Source organism: Pituophis catenifer, unplaced genomic scaffold (assembly GCF_029215685.1).
Source record: "Pituophis catenifer annectens isolate HBS135680 unplaced genomic scaffold, rPitCat1.0.hap2 SCAF_2, whole genome shotgun sequence".
NCBI classification, from domain to species: domain Eukaryota; kingdom Metazoa; phylum Chordata; class Lepidosauria; order Squamata; family Colubridae; genus Pituophis; species Pituophis catenifer.
In genome coordinates this window covers 111,791,519-111,817,828 of record NW_027256882.1, presented here as the reverse complement: position 1 = coordinate 111,817,828, position 26,310 = coordinate 111,791,519, and the positions used below count along the sequence as shown (strand labels likewise).

The window sequence follows — 26,310 nt, the reverse complement described above, 5'->3', positions numbered from 1 at the left end:
AGAATGCATTGTAAACCCATTTTAATAGTGCTTCCCTGTTTATGAGTTCCAGGGCTATTTTTTGTTTTCCTAATTATCATGGGCTACACTAAGATCTGGTTCCAATCCTAACAATCCGCTACCTAAAAAGCCTGATGTCATGTGTCCTTTTTATTAGTAGACTAAGAATAATATGGGAAAGCATATTCCCAAGCTTTCAGTTCCTTGAGATTTCCTGTGGGGTTGTGAAAGATTATTTTAACTCTTCCCTGGCTGCTGAAAACTCATATGATTCAGCTCCATGAAAACGTTTTCATTATTGCACTATGAAGATTCTCCCAATCCAATCTCAAGCAGTACTTTCGCACAATGAATTTGGTTTCTCCTAGTTGGGTCCCAGAATGATTCATTCACTGCAGATTCCTCATGTTTCACAATCTGGAGTCTTGGCTTACTCCATTCTGCTCATTCCTTTGTCCTTCTTTGAAGGAATGTGTAGTTCTCCCGTCCTGACAGAAATATGGCTGAACCTGGACTCGTCTCTTCACAAGCTTCTGCAAAGGGTGAGGAGTTCTTTATCCATTCAACTTTCAACCATTCCAGGACACCCAGGGATTTCTGTGGATAGAAGGAACCAATTTTAGTTAGCTTGTTGTGGTGATATATTAACTCTAGAAAAGTTATATCACAATTGTTAATTATTTATTAGATTTATATAATACCTTTCTTTTATAGCACTCCACCCTGCCATTCCCTTCCCCATCATCATCAACATCATCTTTTAATGACCGCATAATCCTTTGCGGGGTGGAGACTGGGCAACAGAATGGAGCTGAGTGTTTACTGGCCGGATGCCCTTCCGGTCGCCATCCCATTTCCCTCCCACTCCCTCCCCCCCAAATCCTGCGACATTAGGTTGAGTTGATAGAGAGTGACTGACTCCAAAGTCCCTTAATGAGCTTCTGCCATTGAGGATAGACCAGAATCTGGGTTTTTCTTCTCTTGGTTTTTCTTCTCTTACTCAATCCTAACCCTAACTGTCACACAAAACTTGGCTTTTGAAGATCTTTCTTAAAATTGTTTATCGTTCTTCACTGTTATAGTATTTCAAACTGCTTTTAATAATGTATGCTGCCAAAACATTATGGAATTGGGTTAAAGCATTCACACCTAACTAACAGCAGAAACCTCAATGCTTCGTTGCTGCTAGTTTAGGTCCATTATTGCAGTGAAGAAAGAGGTCGCTTATAAGGAGAAGATCTGCCTGATGCAGGAAATAAAATCACACAATGTATCAGTCTGTCAACCTTAAGATTTAAATCTTACATCTGCCCTTTCAGGCCAATAACCTTTGAATCTCTCTTTTTTTTCCAGCTTGGAGATTATAATCTACCTGTTCTATAAATACACAAAGGTTCTGTTTCACTGAGCAGCATTGATTCCTGCCTCACCAGCTGTAGTCCTTACACTATTCACCATTTGTTCTTTTGTTACCATGTTATCATATTTCTTTCTAATCAAAGTCATGGCCCTGGTTCATCTCATAATCTTATTCAATGCCCCCCCCCACCCCAAATTATCAAGAAGGTTTTAAAACTGTTTAAAGCAAAATAGCAAAGAACTTCAAATGCCCTGGCTAATGGCCGAGAAAATAAAAGATGCATTAAATATAACAAATAATAAACACAGCTCCATAGAAAGAAGTCAAAAGCAATATATATTGGAGCAAAATGCTCTAGCTTTTTCCACTATGCTGTTGGGATCTAAGTCAGAGGTGACACACGCCATTGACCTCTCCTCTATAAACTTGGAATTGTGCAAGAGAGAACACTGAAAATGTTGATCTAGAATGCAAAAGCAGAGAAGAAGGGAAAAAAAACACACAGGGGAATTCATATTTTTGAAATAAGAATGAAAACACAATTGGGACTGCCTGCACTCAAGTGACTGAATCTCAATTTATTGTCAAAATATACGTAAACGTTTGCCCAGGCATCACATTCTTTTGGCTTTAAAGCAAAGCTGATGATCATTTCTTTTTTTTTTTCTATTACTATATCACTTTTGCATTTTATTCACTATTTGAGCCGGAGATGCACAACCTCTGGATGGGATGCAGCTTTATATTTCCCCCCCCCCCCACTACCTCTAAAAATTATCAGATTGGAGGAAAAGAATAAATATGTGGAGTGTTTTCATTAATTATTAAAAGTATTTATACAGTGTTTTTTTTTATTTTAAGTACTTCAGAGTGATTTACAATATTTATAAATGCATAAGATAAAAAGGGCTTTAAAAAGATAGAGGAAAAACAAAATAAGAACAATTCATACAAAAGCAAATCTTAAGGAAAATTAATGACTGAAGAAAGTCAATGAAAAAAAGATGCCTAAAATAAATCAATGTCACGTCTTAGCTTTAAAATTGCAGTATTTATATCTAAATCACATGTATTTTATTTATCCTGGCCCCTTGGTATGGACAAATCTATATACTAGGAAATAGGAAGAAAGAACAATTATTGCTTACCCACCTCAGAGAACTGATATGCCTTTCAAAGCAATTTTTCATTGCTCATACTTTAAAAAAAACAGAGAAATGTTATCTGCCTACTCCTTTAGGAACCAGAGTCTTTTCTGTCAACCAATTCTATCCCACCATTTTTACTCCAAATTCTAGGCATTTTGGCCATGAGCTCACCCATCCCCACAGCTTGTTTTACATTCAGTTATGTGATCTTAGCCAACTTGGCCAGCAATCTTGCCTTTTGCCTCCCCAGCAGATAGTTCTTCCTAGATACTAAAATTCAGAAAGCATCTTTGCCTACTAAAGACTAATACGGCTCTCTTCTTACAAGTGATCCTAGGTAGGTTTCCTTTCTATCTAATGTGATTATTCACTTCTTTCCAAAAACGTGCAATATTAACAAACATTCTGGGGATCACGCCATTACTATCTGATTGTCTCTTTCTATCATACATTGTAATTAATTTTCCAGGTTGCGTTACTTTTCCAAGATTTTGATTCTTGATTGAGAAGACAAAGATGAAGAAAAAAAATCTTTTTCATTTGGGTGTAATTAAATGAACAGAAAGAATATCTAAGGATAAGATGAACTTAAATGTAAAAATACTTAAGAAAAAATATTCCTCTTGCATGAAATGAGAGGGGGAAAAATGAGGATTCATATTAAGTGTCAAATCAGAGGTGCCAAACTCTCGTCTATGAAAATCAATGAAACTCCTGAATTGAACCCAAAGAAGCCTACAGTACTGTTCTTGCCAATGGCCCATAATTCAGCAACTCAGAATGGGATAACACCACTGAGAAGATGTTGTGAAACCTGGCTTCTCTTTTGCAAGAATTTGACTCTGGCTTTGAATTTAAGAGAACCCCAAATTCCTGGCCCATTCTTTCAGAAAGAATACTACCTCTTACATTACTTAATGCAAATAAGATATGTAAACTTGTTTCATATGGAAATAAGATATGTAAACTTGTTTTCTGGGGAAAAAAAATGTATGACTCAGGTTGACCGTGCGAGACGCAATCAAAACACAGCAGCACCCCTTTCAGCTCTTTTTGGCAGGCTGGTTTATTCGTGTCTGTGGACGGCTACACGCTGTGACTTGTAAAGACGAATGAAATCGGCGCTACAGTGTAGTAGAAATGGGCGTTTATATAGCCCTCCCTTCTCATTAACCCTTTTAAACCGCGCCCCCGTTTATCACCACACCCTTGTTAGCGCGGAAGCGCCTCAGCTGGTTCTCGAAGGTGCTGGTTGCAGCGTCATTTGGAGACGTCCTAAGCCTGTCGCACCCGATACCACCTCCCCTCACCCCGCAGATGGCCGCTTGCAGCCAGTGCCACCACCACCAAGTATGTATATGTCCCTCGATGCTTTCAACACGTGTTAGCGGTGTCGAGCAGGTTGTTAGGCTCGACAGGATGGGCAGTTATATAGAAAATCCTGGTGGTGCAATGGTTAGAATATTGCAGGAAAACCTTGCCCACTGCCAGGAGTTCAATTCTGACAAGTTCAAGGTTGACCTAGCTTTCCATCTTTCCGAGTCAGTCAGATGAGGACCCATATTGTAGGGGGCAATATGCTGACTCTGTAAACCACACAGAGAGTGCTGTAAAGCACTATAGAGTGGTATATAAGCAGAGGTGAAATGCTCCCGGTTCGGACCGGATCGCCCAAACCAATAGCGATGGCGGCGGGTGGTTCGGAGAACCGGTAGCAAAAATCCCTGTTCCCCCCCCCCCATGCCCAGCTGAGCTGCGCAATCATCAGAGGTTTTTTTTTTACTTTTAAAAGCATTTTTCCTACAACCTCTTTGGCCGAAAAAATGCTTTTAAAAGTAAAAAAAAAAAGCCTCTGATTATTGTGTGGCTCAGTTGGGATCGTCAGAGGCTTTTAAAGCATTTTTTTCTGCAACCTCTTAAGGTTGTAGAAAAATGTTTTTAAAAGTAAAAAAAAAAGTTGGGCACGCCCACCCAGGCACATTACCCCCCCCTCCCCCATCAAGCCACGCTCACAGAACTGGTAGTAACAAATTTTACATTTCACCACTGTATATAAGGCTTAATGCTATTGCTATACAATATTTATTGCATAATAATATTTATAATATTTAATATTTATAAATAATATTTATAATATTTATTGCATTTATTAAAGCTTACCACAAAAGCTACTTTGTCTGCTCACTTTGTACTGCTGGCCTCGTTTACACTACTTTACATTAATTCTAATTTCATTTGGACTAAGAAAGTTGGAGTAATCTAAAAATTTCTTTTTAACTACTTTTATTGCATCCTAATTATAGAGCACATTACAACTCTGCCAATTGGGGGTCCTAGCATGTCAGAGAAAACATGACCATTTACCGTTCCAAGGGAATGGGAAATACTGCTGCTGTTTTATAAATCAGGAAACAATCTGCCTGTTGGATTTGGAGAAGGAATTTCCTTTCCCCAACTCTCTCACACTAATAAATTTTAAAGCTTATCTCAAATGTTTAATAAATATAAGGTAGTAGAAGATAACAGCTACCGTATTTCTCGTTAATGAATTGTTATCAGAAGAGAAAGGAGTCATGTGTGACTAAGGATTAAAATATTAATTGTGACAGTTGCTGATGGTTAACGTTCATTTTACAAGGTTTTATGTCATGACAGACTGCTGAGCTACAATCTCCAATAGGTACTAATATGCTTGCGATAGGGGGATGTTGGGAGTTCTAGTTCAAGCAACCTTGATCTGAGGTGGCGCAGTGGTTAGAGTGCAGTACTGCAGGCTACTTCAGCTGACTGCTAGCTGCAGTTCAGCAGATCGAATCTCACCAGCTCAAGGTTGACTCATCCTTCCATCCTTCCAAGGTGGATAAAATGAGGAGCCAGATTGTTGGGGGCAATATGCTGACTCTGTAAACCGCTTAGAGAGGGCTGTAAAAGCACTATGAAGTAGTATATAAGTCTAAGTGCTATTGCTATTGCTATCTATGCCATTTGTTTGGTTTGCTCAAAGAACTTCAAACTCTGGTAAAATTACAAAGACATCTCAACAGTCAGAGAGCCCATAGGCCAAACTATATAAGTTTTTCCGTGAAACACTTCTATTATATTAAGCAATATTCATGAACAGATGGGTGACTATGGACTGTGTCTTGGCTGTAGCTAGGAAGTTATATTGCACAAAACCTTCAGCAAACATCCACAGGAATATACACATAAGAAATGGAACAGTGGAACAGCTGTTCCTTAGAAATTTGCTCTGTAAAGTTTAAGGTTGGTTAGTGGGAAGAATAGTCTTGTTGCCAAGCTAGTGATAGTCAAGAGTGCCAAACTCTATACTTCTGTGAAAGAAGGGGACAATAAGGGTGCTATTAATCGGCCTTGTTGAGTATATTAAAATATATAGAAATTCTAGATCCTTTACATTTCACGGGAGATAATTTACATAATGTGGAATAAAATTACAGATGTATATATCAAAGTAGGCTAAGTGGCAAGTTATAATAATTAAATCTTTTTAATTCACATAACTACTTGTGTTATGTGTTTCAAACATATTATCCACATATGAAATAGACTGAAAGGTTCCAGAGCTGGGTGACAGGAATGAAGGAGCAAATAAAGGCAAATGAATAATAAGATGATGTGATAATAGTACTCTTATTTTTTTTATATATAATTACACTCTATTGGCGGATCATCAATTGTATTATTTGGGAAAGTTTATGAGCAAAATGGAATAGATGTAGAATATCCACATTCTATATCTGGATACATTCTGAGGTCAGAATTGCATCACATTATTTCTAAAGATAAAACCATGGAGTTTCAGATCTGTAACCCAACTCACCAGCCTGGTGAGATAATGCATTAACATCAGTTTATTACCCTAGTCCTGTGTCATTTTTGGAGCTGGAAAGGAAGACCACATGATTATGTGCAGAGTGTTTATGCCCACAACTTTAATTGTATCTTTCCTTTTTTTTTGCTCCTTTTTTTGCTCTTTCATAACTAAAGTACTAACGCACATATATGAATGGAGATTTCAAAGTATGCTTATAAATCCTCTTCTTTTAGCTAAGTTAAAATTGCAGCTGCTTTGTTTTGTTGCAGTGTCAGGGATGCCTGGGAGAACCAATCTAAAGAATAAGTGGACTTTCCCTAAGAAACTATAAGGAATTTTAAAAAAACTCTTTCTTTGACCTTTAATCAAATTAAATCGTGACTGATAAAAATGCTGGGCTACTTCCCACTTTCCTCCCATTCACAATAGAACAGAGGTGAGGGTATTATGCAAAGCTGGCTGGCTATTGTTTCTTCACACAGATTGTACTTTGTGCATATTAGAACTGCATATAGTGAGTGAGATACAGGTTGCCACCCATCTCTCATTTCTGATATGGAATAAAAATTTACTTGTGTTTACTGTCTCTCTGTATCAGGGTTGGGTTCTACTTACCTTTACTAGCGGTTTGCAATGGGAGCACGCGCACATGCACAGAAGCTTCTGCGCATGCGCAGATAATCAATTATGATGTCCGGGCAGGTGGGTAGAGCCTCCCGCCGCTTTTACTACTGGTTCTAAAGAACCGGACAGAACCGGGAGCAACCACCACTGCTCTGTATGTATGCATACATGTGCATACTTGGTACTCAAAATCCCAGATCTTATTTGCACTGAAGCTAAAGGTCACCTCCTACATTTTAAAGGACAATGTTTTAAGAAAGGTTTTCAGAAGCCTTGAAGAAATCCTATCATCCTTCACAGTTTTGCAAAATGAATTCTGCCCCTGGAGCTCATGCTTAAATCCATCTGTAACTCATGGAACAGAACTAACAATATATTGAACATTGTGCATCCTCACTACTGTAAAAATTAGTCATCTATTTTAAAATTAAAACTGAGAAATGGGTGGTTCAGGGAACTGTCAATGCAAAACAAATATGGGGAATATAATTTATTGAACTTGGTTACGTGCTGCATGATAAAGGCGTTAGCACCGTAATTACTATAAAACACGAATTTATTACCAATCATGTGAGAAACTCCGTAAGTTCCTGTAACTGAAAGAGATTTTAGTGTTAGGTTGTCCAAATAAGAGTTTCATATTATTTGATCTCATCGTTTTTTTATGATTATTTGATTATGAGTAACCTATTGTTCATTTGATCAACAGAGAATGGCCCAGAAAAAAGAAAGGACAAACGCTCAATCTAAATCCCTTTTGAATTAACTTAATTTTGGCAAAGGTAGGAGCTGATTCATAATAAATTAAGGGAGGGACCAAAGAATCTGGAGCCAAACCCTCATTCCTGGAAACCATCATAATACCTTAATGATTGGAATGCCAAATTGTTGCCATGTTTTATACAAGTTCATGCCAGAGGCTTTTCTTGTACAGCAGCTTTTGTGGATTCTGAGACCCATCAAGATAATGAATCATTATTTATTCATGCATTTATTTATCACATTTCTATACTGTTCAGTTTTTTTTCCTCCTCAACCTCTCCTCAAAGACTGATCTGCCTATTTCAGTTGTTCCTCATGCTGCATTTGCATCCCAGCAGAATAATTCAAGTTAGACCTTTGTATTCAATCAGGACAAAAGAAGCTTTCTCCAGCGTACATAATTTTACATTCCCTTTCATCTACTTGGAGAAGAACGGTCTGGAGGCATTTTGGAAAAATATATTTTGAGTAAACAAATTGATTTATTTGCCTGGAGTATTTTTTAGATGATGATGATGATATGATGATGATGATGATGATGATGATGATGATGATGATGATGATATGCATCCATGAGGTTTTGTGGAATTTTTCAGACCAAGCAATAGCCTACCCTTTTTTTTTAAACATGACACAGAGAGTAAGGTGGATGAAGGTAAACCAAGCGAGAGATCAAAGGTTACAAAATTGATTATTGAGTTTACTAGCTGGCCTGGAAATCACATTTCTAATAGTGATAATAAACAACTTCCAAATCTTGTACTGTATATTAAAAAGAATTAACGAGAAAACTTTATAGCTACTTGGCTGCATGTGATGGAAATAGTTCTCCAGATGTAAGGCAATTGTTTATGGAATTTGAAAGAGCTGTGTCATTCCTAAGAGTTAACTAGTTGTTTTGAATATTTCTGGGAATGTTACTTCCTCGTGATCAGACTCCCAGATTTCTTTTAGAGGATATATTTATCTGATGCTAACAAGTACATAGGGGGTGTATGAAGCATATTTTCAACATAATGTTTATGTTCTGACATCACATCCCTGTATATCAAGGTTATCATAACTAACAAGGCATGTGAATTTGTACTGTAATAAGGCCTACAATTTAAAACCAGCCATGTTATAATAGAAACCCTTTATCTATATGCCTGCCAAGATATGTAGCTAATCTTTCAACTATTAGCAAGAGGGTAGACTTTTCAATGATGTGTGCAGAAATATAATTATGAACAACATGTATTTTAATATTGGTAAATACTTTGAAAAACTATAAAAAAAAATACAGCCATATGAAATCCCTTGTTGGCACAAGTAGGAGAAAACCATAACATATCCAATAGTGACAGAACCAGCAAAAACACAGCTAGCAGGACAAGTCACTCTTTCTTAATTGAAAGAGACTTCTGTACAGAACCTGGTTTAAAAATAGTTCTATTGGAAAAAATCGCTAAACCTATGTTTATAAAGAGTCTGTATAAGTCTGACAAGCAGAACGAAAAATGCCTATTGGGCATTATATGGATGTATGACTCTGCAGAAGCTAGGGCTCCAGCCTTGCCAGCATCCCAAGCCAAAATGGCCTTGGATGGCTCTGCCCTGTGACTAGAGGGGAAGAAGCGTGCCTCTATCAGCCTCTGGGGCCTATAAGAGCTTGGCAGATCCCAACCGCTGATCCCATCAGCAGCCAAATGGTCAGGGAAAGGTGCCAAACACCATCCAAAGCAAAAATTAAGTTAGGAAAAGAGAAAGAAACAACTTTAAAGCATCCCCACCCATCTCTCTGTCTCTCTCTGTCTGTCTTTCTATCACTCACTCTCACTCTCTCACACACACATACACAAAGACACAAAAAGTGAGGGGGAAACTCTAAGCTGCCCCAGGAAGGGGCTAGGAATGAGTTGAAGGCAATATAATGAAGACATGGAAGGGGAAAAAAGCAATTATTATTTCTAAAATGTATTTAATATTAAATACATTATAATATTAAAATTACTAGGGCATGTCATTGTTGTGAGCAAATGAGGAAGAGGTCAATGCTATAAAATTAGTCAAAGACCTCACACAGGTCAGGAAATCTGCCCTGAAGTCCCTTTTTCTTTGCCTCAGTCTCTGACCACAGAACTTGCCTGACACTTTTCATGCGACTAGCCAATTTATTCTTATATTTCAGCATGCCATTGTCATCCAACGTTTTGGTTGCCCGTTGATTTTTTTTTTCTTTGTTACAAAGATTCATGTTCTTTAATCCACAAGTATGAGTGATTTGAGAGTCTGTAGGGACATCAGGATTAGCTCTTCAAGATTTATAAGTATCTGACTTTTATCTATGCCAGTTTTCTGTAGACTTCCCTGAGACTGTTTGCAGTGGCAGATTGCTTAAGAGGATCTCCAAGCCCTTCTCTGGCAATATGAAAAGCAACCCAGTATTTATAACAAGTAAAAACAGCAAGATGAAGTCCTTGGTGAGTTTCATTTATGAAAGTTAAGCGAATTGAAACCGGTGACTGTCTGTCCAAGGTCAGTGCTTGAATTGCAGCATATTGTGTTAACTCTATTTCTATCCCCCGGGAAATCATTTCATCTCTCCATGATGAGTCCTTGGGCAGGAAAGTAATGTGAAAATATCTGTGAAAAGGAGACATTGTGATCTAAATGATTGGATACCAGATTTGAGTTGTTAATGGAATGATATGGCGTTCGTATCTTGTCTAGCCATGAAAAAAGTGCCTGAGGAATTAAGGAGCTAATTGCATGCAGCCAAATGAACCTTTCTATGCAGGCGTTTTGGGAAAATTCAGATTCACTGTAACCCTATCAAAGTGGCATTAAGTAAACAAGAACTGCCTATTTTAAGGAGAAAACACTGGGATCAAGAGCAGTTATTCATTCAGATGCATTCTGAACAGGGATGGACAGACTGTCTCAAGAAGCCTACAAGACTTCCATGATAAAGAAAACAAAAACAAATGCTAACTAAGATAATACATTGCTTCAGATTTGATTTAGGTGGGCTGGAAGACACAAGAATGAAAATGCAGCCTCTAAACTAACTGTGTTATTTTTCATTAAACTAGCCATGGTGTTTCCTAGGACCATTATTCTTCGCATGGCTACTTCAGGGAAGCTTCTGCATTATCTCTTGACCCTGGAAACAGTCATGGCTGCTTTACTTGATTATGGTTTATAGGCTGTGAGATGAGTGAATCTAGCCATTGAATTTCCTGCTGAATGAACAAAGAATAAATGGCTCAACCTCATTTTACAGAATGTTTGCAAATATAGAACAACTGTTTATCATGTATGACTACAATGATTGGTAAGAAGACTTTGTTATTGGATTTTCCCTGGACTATTGTTTAACCATCTACTGCTTTATATGTGAATGACCTGGACTGTTTATTGGACTGTGCTTTTTTACTATTTCCTGAAAGTAAACACAACTCAGTGTATCTCTGTGTTGGCTGTGTTATTTCCTAACTACTCTCAATCGCTTTTCATGTGCACACCCCTGCTACTCAAGGGTTGCTTTGTGAATTCCTCAACAGTTTATCTCTATCTCCACTGATGGCTGATTTGTCTGAATGCCACATTTCCAGAAATTCCCTCCCTTTTTTTTTTTTAATTTAGCCTGTTCTAGGATGCTTACTGTTCTCCAATTGGAAAGGATGGTTGAGTATGTCTATGGGTTGTGAGATTCAGGAATGTTCATCTTATCTTGTGACTGCTGTTGGTGTTCATTGATGGGCTCTGCTAGACTTCTGCCTCTCTGTCCTAAAGGTAAAGGTAAAGGTTCCCTTCGCACATATGTGCTAGTCGTTCCCGATTCTGTCCTACATAGTGGCTATAAGAGTCCTTGCACTGAATGTTGTAAATGACATGTTTTTTTTTTTCTTTTGGGCTCCTCGGTCTTTAGGTTTACTTAAGATGTTTTGGAGGGCTTTAGTTATTTTGTGTGCTTACAGCAATACCATGTAGCTGTAATAATCTGTTGGTTGTTTCTGAGATGTTTTGATGTAGCTTGTGTTGGTTGTACTTGTCTAGTACAAACACATTCCAGCAACCCAGAACAAAGAAAAAGGAAACAGACTTCAACACACAACAACTTCCAACAAAATGGATACCTACACAACTTTATCAGAAAATGCCTGACCACTCAATCTATTACAGCACAATCTATTAAACACATCACTCAAAGAGATAATTAAAAAAGCTAAGAACGAAAGAAACAGACCATTTGCTCTGGCAACTCTCTGGCAACCAATACCCAGATAAGGAGGAATTAACACCAGACAAACAATCAAGCAAAAAACAATCCCCTAATCAAAGAACTACCAAGGATAAAAATCCCACCAACTGGCAGGACAAGCTACCATATACAAAGAGCAAACCCTACACTCTCTAGCACTGATGATGTGCAACATCTGCAAGCAAAAAACCAAGTTTAGAGAGCACCAAATACTCCAAAGTGAATTACACCTGTTCCTGTCCTCAGCAGTCACATGTACTGTCTTTTTTAAAAAAAAAATATTTAAAGCTATTTGGAGCATATTACTCATGCCCACCTCCTGAACTCACTATTGTAGCTGGAGCTTTCACAGCTTGAATGACTACCTTTGAAATTTGAAGGATTTATCAGCCTCATATAGAGAAAGCATTTTAGCCCTATGTTGCTAAATGTTGAATGTTGCTTCAAAAACCCAGTGTGACGCTAATAGACCATACATCTGGATAAATGACTCTTTCAGTGGTTATAGTGACTTGGGAATAAAAGAGGGCATTTAGATGGTGACTTAGGAAAACAACATTAAACAAATGAAGCAACTATTCCAACTATACAATGCAAATAAACACTTTTGTCCTCTGCTCATCTAGCTGGCTTGCTCTTTGGAGCCAATGATTTTGTCAAGTTTAGTTTTGTAATTTACAGATCTACTTTCCTCTAACATCAAAGGTGATAATTAAACTAAATTCTTTGGAGCTGAATAATTATTTCGCTACAAAGAACATTCAGTTTTCTCTACAGTGTTCTAATGTGCTATATATTCTGCTTCCTTATTTTCTCTTCCTTGTGGTTAAGGTTACTTTCTCTAGAATCAAGATTGCAGGAAAACTATGCAGTCTTTAAAATGTCTGATAGCACTGTCCTTAAACAATTATTAGTTGTTATAAATATCTGATCCTTTAAGTCAGTCTAGCCTCATGCAGGACCCCAGTGTGAATGAGCAAAATCTCAGAAATTAGAGGTATTCTTCTATCTACAAAAAATGTATCATTATAGAGGACATTTTCAGGAACTTTTCCCCTCTCCCTGTTTTTCTTACATTACTGATGACACCCACATTCAAGATTACTGTTGTTTAATCTACAAAACATAGGATCTCTCAAGCAGAATAATCTCCATCTTGAGAAGGTTATGAGCAACCATTTGCAGATCTGATTAAACCTTGAATAGTATGTTTGCAACAAGATGCATTTACAGTAAGAGTAAGTACTAAAAAACCCATGACCCACTGGGTCCTTATTTCAGAGATGTTTTCTTACCAGGAAACCCTCAATGCCTTCTACCATGGCAGAGACTCTAATGTGCATTAAAATGTTTCTTTAAAATTCAGGGAGATATTCGGAGATGTATCTGCCTTGAAAATGGCCCCTATTGAACTGTATAGCACAAACGTCAGTAATTCACCATAGGAAATATTTTATATTTTGTATTATGTCATAAATGATTTTATGATGATTTTTATGTCATAATATGTTTTATAACATTTGCCAAATTTCAATTCCATGGAAGTCATGGGTCCTGGATTTTGGATGTATTCTGTAAGCTAGCTCATCTAAGATACCTTGGTTCAAAAGTTTTGCCTTACAATATACCATTTCTCCCAGTTAAAAGTTAAAAACGTAAGAGTTCTGGTAATATATAGATGCATGAGTATGTAACATACACATGTAAATTTCTTTTCACAATTTGTTCAGTAGCTATCAAAAGGGATGTCTATATCTCATACAAGGCCACTTTAAGGACAGTTAGGAAATGCAAACAGCAATTAATCAAAACTTTACATTTTCACAATAGAATCAAAACTAATTTCCTATGAGCAAACTGGAAATGGAATTTCAAAGACTATGGAGAGAACAAAAGGAGATTTCCTATGTAGAATGTATGCTTCCAAAAGAATTGGCCTACCTAAATAAGTTAACTTCATTTAGTCATACTTACATGCATACATACAATTTTTATGGCTGCCCATCTTGCCGCAGTCACTTTGGGCAGTGTACAAAGTTTAAAATAACAATTCAAACCATTACAAGGTCACCAAAAGGCCAAATGTCTTCACAGGCAATGTTGGCAACAAAACAGGCTACTTAGAAAGATGATGGACTGAGTCCACCTGCAGCAGTTAAACAGAACCTAGTCCTAGACAGTCCCATGGGAATGTAGTTGTGCTTCCTGAATGGTAAAGTCTGCATTAAACAGGGGATTAAACCAGAACACCTTCAGGGTCTGCTCCACATCTAGGATTCCATCATCCAGACCACTCACATTCTGTGAGTGGCACGTGATGGACTTGGGAAGCTGGTCTCTGCAGTTATATGAACCAAGTAGAAATTTCTTCAATGTAGAGCTGCATTAGACTGGACTTGTTTTATCTGCTTGTTTAAAATATTTGCATACTGAGTTCCCATTAAGGGGGGAAAAGTCTCAGAATAATTCTCAATAAAATTTTATTTATTTATAAAATCTCAGCAGTCAGGAATGGTAATCATTATGCAAAATGGTATATCTCCATGAGATGGAAACTGATTGCCTATGTTATCTGATCGGTATAGTCATGCATATTCATTTCAGAACTTACTCAACTATTATTGGAGATAAGTAATCAGCTAGAGCAGTGATGGCGAACCTTTTTTTCCTTGGGTGCCGAAAGCGAGCGCTGACACCCATAATACAATGCCCCTCTGCAGCCCCTACAGGGGTACATGTGCGCGTGACCCCCGTTTTGGTGCTAGCAGACCTCCCTGAAGTCTCCTGGGACCAAAAACAGGGCATGGGGGGGTGCCGCATCCCCCCACCCCCGATGCATGCGCACACGCACACGCCTCCCGGCAGAAACCCCAAAATCAGCTGGCCAACGGGAGGTGCGCAGGCATGTGCAATGGAGCTGACCTGGGCATTGGCTCGCATGCCTGCAGAGATGGCTCTGTGTGCCACCTCTGGCACCCATGTCATAGGTTTGCCATCATGGAGCTAGAGGCTCAATAGATGTTCCAGACAAGATATAAGATGGTGTTACCTAGCTCAACCTTCTCCACATTGGTGCCATTGGATAAGTTGCCAGAGAATTATGAAAACTATAAGTCAAGGGTATCCAGAAGGCATTGGCATGCAGAAAGCTGATTTACATTTTAACCCTAACACTGATTTTCAGTATAGCAATCAACAACAGAATGTCTCCCTGTAAATTCATTATTTAAGCATTTTTCTGATTGATGATTAGCAAAGATTTCCACATGGCAGTTATTTCCCTCCTAATCTGTTCTTTACATTGAAAATATATTTTATCATTGCAGAAGAAAGCTGTCTGTTTGCTTTTAAAATAAGTTAATCTCACTAAGTTCTATTTTTATTTTAAATCTGGTTATGGCACACATATGTTGATGATTGTATCTGATTATGCCACACATATGTTGATGATGGTTTGCAAGAATAGACAGTAAATGGTTTGCCAGAATTAGGTATAATTCTTTCTTTTTTTTCCTTATTACACACTTTAATTCCTTTGTCTTATTATCTTTTACTCATTTTCCACTCTTTGCATATCATTGCTTACAATGAAAGAGAATAGTGTGATATGTATTAATGCATGTAAACACATAAATACAACTTTTAAAAAAGATTATATATATATATATATATATATATATATATATATATATATATATATATATATATATATTCAAATATTTCATTTTTATCCATCATGCCAAACATTAAAAGAATGGCAGGGATTTGTAAGGGCTAAGTGCAAGTGCTGGTAGAACATAAATTCAGAGTAAAGAAACAGTACGTATAGACATTTCCTATTCCCATTCCATTGGCAAATACAGGATTGCCCCATCATGGGCTAAATTAATGCCTTGTCCTTGGCCTCTAGCTGTGGAATATGGATAATAGGAGCAGTACCCTAAAGCCTTTCTGCACTAGGAAGGCTAAACAAATGAGTTAATTATGTTGACATTAGAGGATTAAGAGTAAGATTACATCTCTGCTGCAAGATCCATTGCCAATTACCTTTTGGGCTTTGGTTAAGCTGTTGGCTTTAACATGTCAAGTTCCAAACAGCCCAGGGATTGGTAAATACTTGAGGAAAGCCTTAATAGAAGCCTTCTCAGATATCAGCCTTCAGCAGCACATAACTAAAATTAGAACGATACCAGGAAGTTTAGTAGATATTAAGAATGATATCTATAGATTTCATTCTTCTTAGGCCAGTGGGAACATCCCGTGTAAAGTCATTTCCAAACAGTGGAAAAACACTCCCTGGGATTCTGACTGGTTTCCACTCTGTTGCAAAAAGGGCCTCAAGACATATGGCTCATTCTAGCGCTTGCATTTTTAGTTGTTGATTAAATGTTAGGCTAGCATTATTAAATCAATTTTGTTTTCGTTGTGTTTTTAATTAATATAGTCTTTATATTCCTTTTTATTGTTGGTCACCCTAAGCATGATTTGTCTTTGGATTTAAATTGAGATATAATGTACCTCAAAAAAATCATCATCATCACTACTACTACTATTACAGTATTGTTCACCCTCAGTGTTTACGTGTTATATAAGCTGCTACCTATGTAATAATTACTTGGTCTTGCAACAGCACCCAACATCTAAATACTCTTTTTTTTTTCATTCTCATATGTGGATTATGGGTGTGAAATAAACAACCCAAAATTATCTTCTCTTCAGAGAATCCATCGCACTTATACTTTTTCAGGGTTTTGTTTGTGTGGGGGAATATACAAGGCTATTTTCCCTAGGTCTCTAAGCATTTTACATAGAATAGTTAACTCTTAGCAAAACTATGACAAAAAGGCCACGAAATAAAACAGGGGAATTATAGGTGGAGCTATTCCTCAGCTCATTTTATTCCCTCTCCCTCTCTGCCATTCAACCTGACTTCCAAAACAGTTTGCTTCCCCCCTCACCCCCAGAATGGTTCATAACCCACTTCAGCAACCAATTTGAAGTTCTTCAATACAACCATGTACTTCATTTGCTCCCAGACACTCAGCACTGTACTTGCCCTGCTCTGCAATGCTTCTCTCATTGTTGGGTAGGATGTTAGCAAAACGCAAGGATAACTGGTCTTCAGGAAAAGAGGGGAAATCCCAGGAGCCAGGACAAGATGGGAGTTCCTGCCTATGAGAAACCGCCCATCCTGCCACTCCAAAGGCAACACAGCAAAATTAATTGGACAGCATTTCTTCTGAAGCAGAAGCTGAGCCAAAGCTTCATCAGCTCAGCTAAAGACCTCCCCGAGATCAGCTGTTCTATAGGAACAGAGATGCACAGCACCTGTCTTAAACCATTGAACCAGTGTTTGCAGCAGGGGTGGGTTCTACTTACCTTTACTACCAGTTCGCAATGGGCGAGCGCTCTTCTGCGTATGCGCAGAAGCGTTCTGATGACGTTGGGGTCAGTGGCAGAGCCTCCCGCCGGTTTTACTAGCAGTTCTATAGAACCAGTGCAAACCACTGCAACCGCTGCAACCACTGGTTTGCAGCCTCCAAAATGATGTCCTCTGTCAAGCATGGCCTATTGCCTTTGATTTCTAAATAAATTGTCTTTAACAGAATTCAATTCCAGGCAATTGTTGAGGTATACCTGAAATGAGGTAGATTTTCTTTGTTGTTCCATTAATTTATTCTCCCCACCCCCACTAACTAGGACAAAAGGTACCCCTTCTGCTTCCTCCATGCTGCCACATTAAATTTAGTTTGCTGAAAGTATGTGTTTTACTACAATAGGGGAAAGAATCCTGCTCAATTCTAATTTACAATATCATATCATAATCTAAACTCATGCATTAAGTATGGCAATTTTAGGGCCAAATCTTGCCCTCCCACTGTTTGTATTCAGATGTATTTCACTTTTTCCTTGTATTACTACAGAGTGAAATAAATGATTATAATATTGTATGTAATAGCAGACTGATAAAGAGGTAAGATTATTACTGTTTTATAGGTGATATTATTTCTTCTTCAATAGACTCACCTGGGATGTTATGACAAGGCATTATCTCTAAAATGTAATAATTTGATATGAACTATCCCAAATCACAGCATTTAGACTAATGTAAAAAATCAGTGAACCACATCTTTATTTTTTTTTCTTGCACATTTGAAACACCCTGCAAATACTACCACCCCACACACACACACACACACACACACACACACACACACACACACACAGAAACAGACACACATCTTGCAAACATGTTAGGACATATTGATTTTTTTAAAATAAAAAGTAAAGCAAATGTGTAGATTAATGCCAAACAAAATGAACACTCTTACATTTCACACTTGTTAACGTGAAGAATTATTTACCTATCCCTAGTTATTATGTATATTATGGCCTCCTAAAGATATTATATATCTTTAGAAGGCCAGATCCTGAAGATGAAACTCAAATACTTTGGCCACCTAATGAGAAGGAAGGACTCTATGTACGTTCTAATGATACTGTTATTATTATTATTAGAATGGGGGACTAAAATGTTGAACGATTAAATAATGAGGGCTTATATTTTAATACAAATACATATAAGAACATTATTACAATTACATAAGTATGATTTAAATAACAAATAATATTAATACTATCACTACTACTTGTATTCAAATGAATGATACCCAGATGCCTCATTGTTCATGTATTGATATTGATGTACATTCAAAAAATAAAATAAAAAAATAAAAAAACGAGAAGGAAGGACTCACTGCAGAAGAGCCTAATGTTGGGAACGGTTGAGGGCAAAAGAAGAATTGAATGACAGAGAATGAAGTGGCTGGATGTAGTCACTGAAGCAGTTGGTGTGAACTTAAATGGACTCCAGGGGATGGTAGAGGACAGGAAGGCCTGGAGGAACATTATCCATGGGGTCGCAATGGATCGGCCATGACTTCACGATTAACAATAATAAAAATTATTATGTGGCATAAAATATTCATGGATCTTAATATTTGGTAAAGAGCACTTCATTCTGCTGTTGATCCATTAGATTCTTTTGCCTGGATTCTAAAGATCTCTGCTTCTTCTGACTCGCTCCATTTCTTGGGCTCCAAGAGCAACTGGTTCTCAGATTCACCCAAGCATCATCATTTTCTTCCTGCACTCTTGAGATCATAAATTATTTAGTACCTACAGAGATGCCACCTCCTGGTGGCGCAATTCTACTTCATATACTAAGGCCCTTGCCATTAATGGCAGTATTAAGAAAAGAAGAGTTTCCCTATAGTCAAGTAAAAGCAGCTTTTTCTACAGGTGCAACTATAATTCTAGCCAAGTTAATGGTTCTATGCATTATCATAAACCACTAAATCAGATTCATATACATGAGTTTCATGTAAACACTCAAATGTCTTGCCTTGGGTCTGAATTAGGTTATGCCTAGAAAATTACAGTTATATAGATAGGAAAGAGATCACAATGTTTAATTTTTGAGATAGCTCATTTCAACTTAGTAATCATTCCTATTGTTTCACATAAACCATATAAAAAGAACAACAGGTTTACTGCTTTAGTGCAGCTTTTGCCATGGCTGCATGAGAATATTACAGCATGCTCATAAGGAGCTCATTTATGACCTGCCAAGCTTGACCAATTTCATCTTTTGAAAATCACAGAACGAGATGTTACAGGTTTAATTTTATAATGCCAAGTGCAGCCTCTCACGCGACTCACTGAAAGCGGCCTGCTGTAACCCCACTAGCTAAGCTGAGAATCCAAATTCTAAAATATAAACAGAAGACAAGTCCTGACTTGGATTTCCTGGGTGGAGTATAGTAACACCCACACTTAGGAGCCCGAATGCACCATAGGCATCCCTAGGCTTTTTTGGCAACTGCATTTAATAATAGGGCTGAACAAAACGCAGGAGGCATTTTGCACAGATATTTCAAAACTCGCCACATCCTTTGGGGTGATTTGTTACAATTTGTACTAAAAGAGAGAAGAACATCAGTCTCCTGAACTCTAGCCTGGGATGATGTCTCAGATGATGTCACTCTAGTCAGAATGTTATTCTGTCAATCAACTGGGTTCTCTTTAGGACAGAAGAAGAAATCTCAGTGCCTCTAAATAAAAGGGGGGAGGGGGAGACAGGGGGCTCTTCTTTTTTCAAGTGTGGGAAGCCACCCCTTGCCAGAAGAATGAAATGTTTTAGGAAATATTAAAAAGGCAGAATATTATATTTCCCTAAAGGAGAAATAGTGAAACATGCTCTTGGAGACAGAAAGCAGCCCCCAAGTTTTTCTTAATAGCCCCCAGCACATATTTTGTGTCCATTGAGAAAGACTATCTATAAAACAAAAGACCTCCAGCTCCAGGATGATGGGATTAAGACATGACCCCTCAGGACATAATAAGATTAACCCTCTACCATCTAGCAGCAGAGCTCACCACATTACATCTCCTGGGGACACTGCATCACCGTCCAGGTTTCAACCAAACTTAGCTCAGACAACCTACAGAGGCAGTATGACCCCTACAACAGCCAATAGAATACAGGAACAGGAAGTTCAAGCGCAAGGCCCAAGAGAAGTTATAAAAGCCCCTCACTCTCAACTCCATGAGAGCTGTGGTCAGCTACCCAGAACCCATGTGGTCCTGCTTCATCATTAAACCATCCTTCTAATCAGCCTCCATGTTTCCAGTGTCTTTCTCCTGGCTTGGAACTGAACCAGATGGATATTTCTTCCAACACAAGAAAGATTTCTCTTTGCTCAAAGCAGTATGGGGGCCTGGATATCAAAATGAAAATAATTCTATGCATTTTAAACTAGCTCATTTATTTAATTCAGGTCCCTATTTTGTTGATATAACTGATTTTATGAATCTTTTCATCTATCCCAACACTCAGTAACTGAGTGGAACCATCTGTTTGAACCCTTTTTTAAAAAAACAAAACAAAAAAAAACCACCCTCCGCTCCTCTGATTTATAACATTATTCATGAGCAACCTTTTCTCTAAATCATCTCTTCCTAACACACACCATCTAGATATGTTTAGTTCTCAAATTTTTCAGCCAACATTGATCAGGCTGACTGGGAATTCTGGGTTTTTACTAAAAGGTTATCCAAACTTTTTGTTCCTTCACCAGCTCTTCTACAGACATAATCATCATTTAAGAATGCAGGCTCTCTGTTTCTGATAAGTAATTTCCATGAGGCAGAAGTGCTACCTCAAATGTAGTTGTAAGTTTAGAAAGGTACAGTTAATTCACAGACAATGTTCAACAAACAAGACAACATGGGTGCTCTAGCAACTGCCAGAAAACACAAGATGCTTTCTAAATAACTGAGATTCCAGATCAAAATGCAGCACAGTAAGCTGGTTAAAAGCGTTGATGATTGCAGAAGGTTTTGCACGAGAGTGAAAAACATTCATTCAAGAATCATTCAAGTTTCCTAATGTGTTATGTAATTACACAGGCTTAAAATGTTGAAATCAAATTACTAAGACAAATAGACAACATGGAATGTATTTGGTTCAAATCAGGCCTAAGAATGTACAGTAAATCCAAGGAAATCTTTTCATGGTACAACTTGCAGGACACATGATGAAATATTACAGAGGTGACAATGAGTACATATAGGATTTGCTAAATCTAGTGATTATTTCCCACACAGAAGATATACTGTAGCAGGTAACTCTGGAAGTTTGCCATCTTAGCAAAAGTGAAGTCTGTGAAGTTTAAGGTAACAATTTTAAACAAATTTACTTGGAATAGAAGTGAGAAACCTGTCACTTTCCAGATGTTGCTGTACTGTAACTCAGCATCCTCTGAAAAACTTCCTTATTCCTGATTTACAGGGAAACCCTATTGAAACACAGTACTGTGAACAGATTTTAGGAAGACCCAATAGGAACTTTACTTAGAACAGCTGGTGGCATGTAATCAATCTTGGATGATCATGAACAAATGAAAATGCTAGGCAGGGTCAAATCTGATTAATATTTGGATGAGAGACCATCAGGAAATCTCAAAATGTTATAGACTAGAATGGGAAGTTGAGAACACATGCCAGAATGTAGCAACAGCAAAACATACAGATATCTTTGCCAAGAACATTACATAGAGAACTTTACGAAGCCATTGGGAATTGAGGTCGTCTTGGGGGAATACATATTTATAAGTTCATAGGATAAGAATGTGACAGTGTGAGCAATTTTGGGTGCCCAAAGAAGGATACATGTAACACATGTAACACCTTTGCTTTGCGAACTGCATTGGGTGCCACTTTGCTTCCAGGTTCAATTCAAGGTATTTAATTCAAGGTCTTACTTGGTATGGGGCCAGGTTACCTACACAACTGCCTTCATTCCATTATACTGGCTCATCCACCCAGTCAGGCAGGAAAGGTATGTTATAGATCCTGTCAGTTAAAGAAGTTCAACTAGTGGGGTCCAAGAAAAGAGCCTTCTCGGCCTTGCCCGCACCCTGTGAAATATTCTTCCCTCTGGAGGCAACACAGGTCTCCACTCTCCTGGCCTTCCGAAAAGGAGTCAAAACATGGCTCTGTGGGAACCCAGAGGAGCACATAGCCATAGGGCTGGCTAGTCCCTGAATGTTCAATTGATTTTAACAGTTTCTAATCATCCCTTGCCTCTTTTTAATTTTTTAAATTTTTGTATTCTGTTTTCATATTTTAATATTTCATTGTACACTACCCAGAGTCCCTCTCTGAGGGGGATGCATGGTTCAAAAATGTGAAAAATAAATAGATAGATGATAAAATAGATAGATAGAGAGAGAGAGAGAGAGAGAGAGAGAGAGAGAGAGAGAGAGAGAGAGAGAGAGAGAGATTAGAGATAGTTGATAGACCATTAGACACAAATTCTAGACACACTTCTATAGGAAACATGATAATCATCAAGTTAGCAAGAAGTAACAGCAGCCTTGGTTGTCCGTGAAGCACCATGAGAAGTGAAAGCCACAACCAATTTTGCAGTGTGGGATTTGCTACTCCCCAGAGTGCCAGAAAGTAGAACAGAGCATAATAACAGAGTTGGAAGAGATCTTGGAGGTCTTCTAGTCCAACTTGCTGCTCAGGCAGGAAATTTAAGCACTGAATTAGCACAGTTGACAAACTGAACTTCCACAATACGTCCACAATATGTTCCACAATGGAGGAACAACGCTGGATTGACCTGTTCTGGCTGTCAGCAGCTTCGGCCAGATGGATTCTTCAATGAGGCACTGAACTGGATAATGGAGAAGTCCTTTCTCCAACTAAGCACCCATAAGTCAGATGCCTCTGCAGATTGCCTATGGCTGTGAATATTTATTCACTTATTCTATTTGCAGCGCACCTTTCTATTTAACTAAAGGCTTAATGCAAGTAATCCCAACAAGTACAAACATTCCAAAACCCTGACTAAAAGCTAAATAATTGAGGGAAAGAGGTTAACCTTTCAGCTGAGCCTTGTCCATTTTGCCTAGCTATTGCTCATCTTTGTACTGAAACTGAGGTCAAGATAGCTGGAATGTTGACAATATTTACTGTGCTGCGTATTGATGGGTTCAGCACATGGTTTTTCAGCTTCTTATGATCATGCCATAATACTTCCCCTAGGGCTGGGCTTTTGCAGAGCAAACAAAAGACTAAAATCACCACCAGAAGAATGACATTTTTTAAAAAAATCCTCGTAATAATATATGGAAGGAAGTGGGGAAATGGATCGTGAGCAAAGAATTGAAAAATTAGAGCCTTTGGAATAGGTATTAGCCTAGGACGGTTCACTAATGTTCCAGTAGGGCACAAAATCACATGCTCTGTGTTGACAGAGTTTGCATGAAAGCTGCAGCTGCCCTACAAAAAGCTTCACATTTGAAGTTTCCTTAATTTATCACTGCTCAATCAGCATTTCTGCCTTAATACCTTTTACTTGAGACTCTTGACTAATGTCAGTCTGGCAGGAAGAAATGTCTAGCTTTCACATTAAAAAAAAGTGAATGCAAAGCATAAGTCTTTTAGGTTTTCTGTTGTTTTTTTTTAAAAAAATATGCATCTTTGGAACTTACTTATCCAGCTTGGGCAACTTGTTTCTGGTTTTTTTTTTTTTTTTTTTTTTTTTTGAGCATGAATCAATTGGCTGGAAAGAAACAACTATCAGTAGTCAGCTGAAGAAAAATAGAGGGTTAGGGGCTAGATCCTGGCTAATCTAGAGTTGGGCTGATCAGTTCAACAGTAACAAGCTAATCTTAGGTGATTGGCATAACTGAAAAAAACAAAGAGACATAGGCAGATGAACAGACTCTGAGATGAGAATGAGTCGATAGGCCTAGTTCCCCAAACCCATTTGCACACTGTTGCATTCGTTCTTGTAATTATTAGCATTATTATTAGAGCACTCTTCTAGCATGAAATGTTTCAGACATGAATCTTGGAAATAACTGTTTCAGCCCTTTAAGTTCAGGAGAAATTTCCAGGGAACATAGTGAGGTACCAACTATTCAATACTTGGCTGCCTAATTTCCTTCGGTTCACCCAGGTGGTACAGAAAATATCACCCCTGCAGTTGACTTAAGATGTTTAGAAGGCTGCTATTACCTCTACATCATAAAAAGAAGAAAAGCGAAGTGTTTGAACGACTGTGGAAAGAGCTCCTTCTGTGGTTCATAATGCCCTTTCTCAATTGGCTTTCAAGAGGGAGTGTAAAACCCACCTTCTTTTGCAGTTGGCTAATAGGTTTGTTTGGAGCAGTTTATTCTGGATTTAAGAGAAGCAGGGAGCGGAGCAATGGGACATCAACTGCACTAGTCTTGGCCTATTTTTCTCTGACACACGGTGGAAACGTGGGTAACCAATTATCTAAACAATAATAAACAATTAAAGAGCTAAGAGGGATGAATAGAAGAGAATCTGTTATCAGCAACATTTATCTGTAAATTTCACTGCTGCTAGGAATGTGTTCTGAAGATCGGTATTTTATTGACGAACCTGCCTGCCTTCACCAGCCTATTCCTTGTTGCATTCCAGCAATGTGACTCATATTGATTACCTGTCTACAAATGAGTTTTCTTAGAAACAAGTTAGGTGTGTTGCTTATCTGTCAGTAGGGTGGCCACCAGTCCTCCCTTTTTTTGCCGTGAGACAACTAAAAGAATGTCTGACAAGGCTCTGCTTTTCATCCCTGAACAATGAGGGTAACACTAGCAAACTGCAACATGTTCCACACCACACCCAGCCGTGAGCTTGGACTTGCACACAGCTCAGAGAAGTCTGAATAGAAAGAGCTGAAGGAAATAGAAAGAGCCGAGGGAAATCTTTCCATGACATGCATGTGAGATATAATCCAAGATAGAGAATACTATGAAACTAAGGGAAACAGTGATACAACTGTGCCTTGCTATGATAAATAAGTCCTGATGGAGGAATCTAATAATCCTCAAAGACAGAGAATATTATATACTCAGGGGTGGGCTGCTGGGGGTTCGCAGGGGTTCAGGAGAATTTCTAGCTAAGATTCTGTGCAGTTCAGACAATCCCCAAATCCTACTCCTGGCTGGCCCTGTCCACCCCACCCCACCCCACCCCTCCAACTCCACCCCTCCCAGGAGTCCATTTCCGGCCTCCAGAGAGCCTCTGGAGCCTGCAGAGGCAATTTTCGCCCTCCCGGAGGCTCGGAAAAAGCCTCCAGAGCCCAGGGAGGGTAAAAACGCCCCCCCCCCCATGGTGCAGGAGGCAGACTAGACCACACCCACCATGGCCACACCCACCCAGCAACCGGGCAGAGAACCCCTTGCTAAAATTGTTAAAGCCCAGCCCTGTATATACGCTTCATCCTTCTCCGTTCCTTTAATGGAAAAGGAAGAAAAGGCTTTAGGTAGTTTTCTGTTCTGAGTGTAATAGTACAAACTGGGAACAATCAAGGCTCTAAAGATGTATGTAGGCCCAGCCTGCTTTCCATCTGTTTTATGACCATTGTGTGAAGGAGGCCTATCTCTGCACACGTGCAAAGTATACAAATATAGTATATTGTGCAAAACTTGACGTACATTGGGGAAGTGCACACAGGAACAAATTTGGATTTACAGCAGGAGAAATAACTGCCTTTGCCTTTTTGTCATGCATCCATGCTTACTCCACAAAAAAGTCCATATACTGCTAATGTGTCAAAATCTGGTCTCATCTGCAAATGGTTCATTGTTTTACCCCAAAGGATCTAATGGTTCAGTCCTGCTGTTTATATTGCTTTTACTGTTGCCGGTGGTGCCGTTGAGATTACAATCGTTTTCTAAACTGAAATATTTTCATCCTCTTTTTCCATTGCAATCACAAAAGTTAACTG

The 26,310-nt window shown here is 38.4% G+C and overlaps 1 protein-coding gene across 1 annotated transcript in view; it reads right to left on the bottom strand.

The window, feature by feature from the left end:
- Positions 1–539: 539 nt before the first annotated feature.
- Positions 540–26,310, bottom strand: part of ADRB2 (adrenoceptor beta 2) — a 61,118-nt gene continuing 35,347 nt past the window's right edge. The window contains exon 2 of the mRNA XM_070933970.1: positions 540–597. Coding sequence (XP_070790071.1) covers positions 563–597 — 35 coding nt within the window. The 3' untranslated portion in view covers positions 540–562. The remainder of the gene's footprint in view (positions 598–26,310) is intronic.